Consider the following 5,782-nt stretch of genomic DNA (forward strand, 5'->3'; position numbering starts at 1 on the left):
GCGTGTGGCTTTATGTGTAATGGGTATTACAGAGTTTGCTAAAATGTGTTATGGGCATTACTGTGTATGGTCTAAAGTGTAACACCACACCCCTTTTTGTGATGACACGCCTCCTTCCCATGAGGCCACGCCCCTTTTTGACGCGCGGCTGCGCCGCGCTAAGGTCCCCCTACTGTTATGTCTAGATTTGGGACCACCCATTACCATAATTCTAGATTCGCCTATGCCTGCCATATGTAAAATATGTCCGGTATTTGATCCGAATATTATATCATTATTACCGCAGTACTTAATGGCCAGAAATATGTGTTCTATACTTTCATGCTACTGTTAAGGTGCCCATACACGGTACAATTTAACAAGTGTGATGCACGCTCCCGCGCCCATCACCTCGCACAGCAAAAGTAGTATGTGCTACACATACTTTTTGTACTAGGTTGCATCTCATTGCATCATGTTCATGCGATCCGATCTAGCACAAATGCACGGTGCCCATCGCACGTGTATGGGCACCTTTACATTCTCCTTAAACCATCACCTTATTCACTGATAAAAAATCAAATGAAGAGAGATTAAATTTAACATAGAAATGAAAAATAACCAAAATTTTTATTAAATATTTATTTTAACAAACATATTCAAACAATAATAAAAACACAAATACCACATACTGTACATATCCGCTATTGCAAAGACAAAAGACATACCCTCAAAACAAAGCATACATAGTATACAAATTAGATGAACATAAGGGGCAGACTATCAATAACACTTTTCTGTAATGTAAGGCAGAAAACACAATACATTGTACATCTCACACGTTAACATGTCATTGAGGTTTTGTCATGATTTAATAATGGGCCAAGACTTCAAACCCCAATCTGTTGTCCTAATACTTTTGACATGTAAGTATCCACTTCTAACTATATATACAGCTTTGTAATGCTACCAGCAGCGCTACAAAGCTTACAAACCATCCATGTCCTTATGTGTACACTGGCTGCTATTAACAAGCTGCCCTCAGAAGGTCCTATATACATCTGGAAAGCCAATGTTGCACATCTGTAAATATTGCAGATCAATATAATGTGTAAACAATCTGCTTTACAGGTCACACGTCTCTCATACAGGCAGAGTTCTGTTTGCTGTCATTCTGCAGACTTGCTACAGCTCACAGTGTGGGTTGTGAGATTCACTAACACCAGAAAATGATTTTGCTCAGCTGTTGACCTGTATCCTTATCTGTCATGCTGTACACAGTTTGATATTTGAATATCAGGCATTTGTCTCCAAAGGAGATATATTTTCAGTCTCTTGCTGCCCTTCCGAGCTGGATCCTGAGACAGCGGTGGTTGCACCTACTGAAACTTCGTAGGAAGGCGGAGGATCCTCACACATATAGGTTTCATCCACAACATCCATGACATTCTCAGAGTACAGTGGAGGGGGGATGTTGAAGCTCTCCTCACACACCGTGATTTGGCAGCTTGTGTTTAAATGCAGAGAGATATCACGAATTACACTGTCATACGATGGAGGGTAGTAATCTGGCCTGAAAACACAAAAAAGGTAATATAGTCATGGACGATCAAATAAATGTAAACAAATGAATAAACAACAATAAACAGTTTCCATATTTCAAAGATTTTCAACTTTCTGTTTCTGAATTCTATAGAATGCTGACGTATGTTAGCTATTGTTTGCTGATTTTCTTTTAATTTTTATTACATACAATCATTTTTGTTAAACTTCAAGTACTCCTGAATGACTTGTTTTCGGGATATTCTTGACTACATGCAGGTGAAATAATGATCACACAGACATTCAAATGAGTAAATTGTGAAAGCATTGCATGTTGGGGATGCTTAAAAACAGCCAATCCATAATTTATTTCTAAACTGCACTTTGGAAATGTCATTTAGAAGCACTCCAAAGAAAGAAGGACAATAATATGTTATTTTTCTACCCACAGTCCCTTGCATTTTGTTCATTTCTGTGGGAAAGACCTTGTTTTCTATTCTAGGAATGTATCACTGCACAATATTGTAAGATTAAAACACTATACGTATTCTAGGCCAGCGTTCGTCAACCCCAGTCCTCAAGACTTCTAACATCACATTTTCCATACTCTATGGGGTAAATTTACTAAGATGGGACTTCTATAGAAGATGAGATGTTGCCGATAGCAACCAATGAGATTCTACTTCTTATTTATTTAGCACCTTCTAGAACATACTAGGAAGCATCTGATAAATAGCTATGGACAACATCCCATCTTAAATAGAATTCCCATCTTAGTAAATGTACCCCCATACATTAATATAACATATAGTAAAATATCTACAGGTACAGTTATTATAATTTCACTCGTAGTTCTGTTCAAAGACCTGGAAAACACGCACTGCTAGTGTATCCTGCGCACTGGAGTTGGGAAACACTATTCGAGGCTGCAATGACAGATTAAATCAATCACAGTCTAATCAGAGTCTGAGTAACATACCTGTCTATTGTCTCAATGTGCACTTGTTGTTGATTGTGAATTCGCCTGATTACATTTTGGAACAAACTTTTGTGATTGGCCTCATGATATGTGCTCCAAAAAATTCCAACCAGGAGAAGGACAAATCCTAAGGGCATAAGAGTGTACGCCACTATGGTCTCATTCTGAGATTTATTAGAGTAGCTTGAAGATACGTAGAAAGCTCCTAGGCACACCAGGAAGAAGCCAATGACTAGAAAGGAGAAGCGGAACAATGTATAAATGCCCTTCTTCATCTGCATGATTGAAAGCTGGGAGTGCCTGTCCAGACAAACTACAGATCACTGACAACCAGCAGCTTTATATGTTGTGATGAAAAGTGCACTTTGGACAATAATTGATAGGAGTCACACAAATAACACTCATTAACCATCTACGGGTAGTATTAGATGTGATATCAACTTCAGTTAGCTTTTAAAAAGCGATTTAATGGCTAACAGATACAAATTCCCAAGTTCTATATAAATGTTACACAACTTCTGTTATGTAGTGCGATACACTGTGTTATATGTGTTGTATGTGTGCATGCATTCTAAGTAGGGAATTTCAAAGTGAGTTTCATAGAAATGCAATTATATATGTAATGCAAATACATTTTTATTCAAGTGGTTCTCGTGTACTCATTACTAGTGTCATGTATTAAGGTATAAATCTATATGTCTATAGCTTTACATTATCCTTTATTAATGACGTATAGTGAAAATGCAGTATTTAATCATTGCACAGCTGGAAACCCAATAGAAACAACAACAAGGCTGAAATTATGAATAGTCACCACAATTATAATGTTTTATAATGTATGTATGTAAAAAATATAAAGCTTGCATTTATGTGAGGCCGGTCAGATGCAGAGGTGCCAATCTTACAAGGTCACATACTGTATGGGATATTATCCAAGTCTTACAACATCAGTCCTGTACAGTATGTCAGAGGCGGATTTAGACCTCATGGGGCCCTGGCAAGATATTGGTTTGGGGCCCTCTGTCTCCGAGAATCCATAGCACTAGATTTTTTCTGCTGATTGCAGCCGGCATACATAGAGTACTGTAAAAGAGCATACACATGCTGAGATATGCACTATTTTTCTATTCGATTTTTCTTATAGAAGCAAAATCGAATAGAAAATCAAATGGGCATCAAAAGTTTTTTCTACATTTGATGCAGATTCGTTCCAAATGTGTAAATCGAATAGAAAAATTGTCTTGGCAGCCAGGACTATATAATGGAAATCTAATGTGTTCACTGCAGCATTTGATTCAATGTCCATCTCCTGCCTGATGCCAGTGTTGATCTAATAATAAATCTAACAGCAAATTGAATGAATGGAAAATGGAATAGAAAGTAGTGGGAATTGAAAAGGAGTAGAACAAACTTCAGAGCAGGTCGAATGGTCCATATCTAATAGAAATCGAATCGAAAACGGAATCAAACCGTGTGTACGCACCTTAACATGTGCACAGTCTATCAATAAATGCTCAGCTACGTGAACATCAGCATTGCATATAAATCTGTATCAGGGTCTCAGTCTTTTGGAAGTAGGCTTAATACCTGTATCACATTTAAACTTTGTAAACTGACTGCCCACATACAGTGGATGAGACCATTTTGTGTGTCCAAACATTTTTTTATCCTATCAAAGATCATCAAAGGATCTTTGGGAGTGTGGGCAGGTCCATGTGATCTCATAATATCACGTGGTAGTTGCACAATACTCCTCTGGGGACATTTTAGAAGACCAGGGTATCTTTATGGGGCTCATAGGGCCCTAGGTAGGCAAATAGGGGATTATTCTGGTTCACTCTTTCTGACAAATTGCTTCTTAGATGGACAAAACCATGTACACTGCAGGGGGGCAGATGTAACATGTGCAGAGAGAGTTAGATTTGGGTGAGTTAACTTGTTTCTGTGCTGGAAAAAAACTGGCTGCTTTATTTACTAGTTATTAGTAAAACCCCACCCAAATCTAATTCTCTCTGCACAAGTAGCATCTGCCCCACCTGCAGTGCACATGGTTTTGTCCTTCTAAGAAGGAATTTGTCAAACAGAGTGAACCAAAATAACCCCCAAAGTTCCGGCTTACTTCTGGTGGAGGCTGGGGATGGTCGCATGCACGTGGAGCTCTGATCCCCCATCCATGGAGCTCCAACATCTCCGGCCTCTGGAGCAGCATGCAGCGTGGTGGAGGAGGTGAGGGAGAGGGCAGAGGTAGCACCATCGGCCTGTCTGTGAGCCCCCTCCTGGAAGAGGGAAGGAGCAGGGCAACCAGGCTGGAGATGGACAGTGATGCAGAGACAGACAGCAAGCGCTGAGAGCCCCTAGCACAGGATGACCAGAGGCAGGCAGGCAGGCAAAGGAAGCAGGGACTGTACCAGCTCCAGCTGTAAGCTCCAAAGGGAGGTGGTATGGCTACACCACCTCGACCCCGCCTCACGGACCCCCCCCCCTGACTCTCCCCCGGCCTCAGGGACTCACTCTCCCCCACCCCCTCTGCTACCACCACCACCATCACCACCCACGCTGGCTCTCCCTCTGCCTCCAGGGAAGATGGCCTGTTGAGCCCTTCTGCTGCTGTGAGCAGCATGAGCAAGATAGTGCTACAAATAGCTGCATAGGAACTGTACACTCAGCCACATGTACACCCGTGTCTCCCCTGTCTTGTGCCCTGCACAGCAATGTATAACTGTACTGTACCTGCTTGTATTGTCACCTACCTGGCTGTTGCGGGGACCAGTGGTGCCGCTGATGGCTGCCTAGGCGCTGTGCAGCTTGGTGGGTGTGTGTTCCCTGTGCAATAACTGTACTGTATCTGCCTATAATGTTACCTTCCTGGCTGTTGCAATGACCAGTGGTGCAGCTGATGGCTGCCTAGACACTGTGCAGCTCAGCGAATATATGTTCCCTGCGTCTAAAACCCCAGGATACATCTAACCTTTACCTGTATGGGTTATGTATATCTGTACTGTTACTGTTTAACTGTACATAACTGGCTGTTGCACAGCAATTCAAAGCAAATTCCTCGTATACCTGGCCAATAAAGATGATTCTGATAGGATGCCTTGTGGAAATCTGCCTCTGTATAATGTATGTAATTTCTTTATTATTTCCTTATTGTATATTATTTGTATTAGTACGCTTAATTGTTTTAATTTCTGCTATTTCTGCACTTACATCATTCACTTATAGATATTATTGTATCAATATATATTAGTGGCTCATAAACTTTCTTGAGTCACAGCACCCTAA

The 5,782-nt window shown here is 40.8% G+C and overlaps 1 protein-coding gene across 1 annotated transcript; it reads right to left on the reverse strand.

Moving 5' to 3' along the window:
• Positions 1 to 630: 630 nt before the first annotated feature.
• TMEM252 (transmembrane protein 252) lies at positions 631 to 3,013 on the reverse strand. Its single transcript, XM_083158327.1, has 2 exons — positions 2,501 to 3,013; positions 631 to 1,552 (listed from the first exon to the last, which is right to left on the reverse strand). The coding sequence occupies exons 1-2, from the start codon at positions 2,779 to 2,781 to the stop codon at positions 1,276 to 1,278; spliced, it is 558 nt and encodes a 185-aa protein (XP_083014453.1). The 5' UTR covers positions 2,782 to 3,013; the 3' UTR covers positions 631 to 1,275.
• Between the last annotated feature and the right edge of the window lie 2,769 nt (positions 3,014 to 5,782).

The sequence above is a fragment of the Crinia signifera genome, chromosome 1 (assembly GCF_055691185.1).
Source record: "Crinia signifera chromosome 1, ASM5569118v1, whole genome shotgun sequence".
Lineage (NCBI taxonomy): Eukaryota > Metazoa > Chordata > Amphibia > Anura > Myobatrachidae > Crinia > Crinia signifera.

Coding starts and splice junctions, on each gene's coding strand:
- TMEM252 (XM_083158327.1), bottom strand. CDS start 2,781: ATGCAGATGAAGAAGGGCATTTATACATTGTTCCGCTTCTCCTTTCTA. Junction 1,553..2,500: donor CACATTGAGACAATAGACAG/GTATGTTACTCA, acceptor TTGTGTTTTCAG/GCCAGATTACTACCCTCCAT.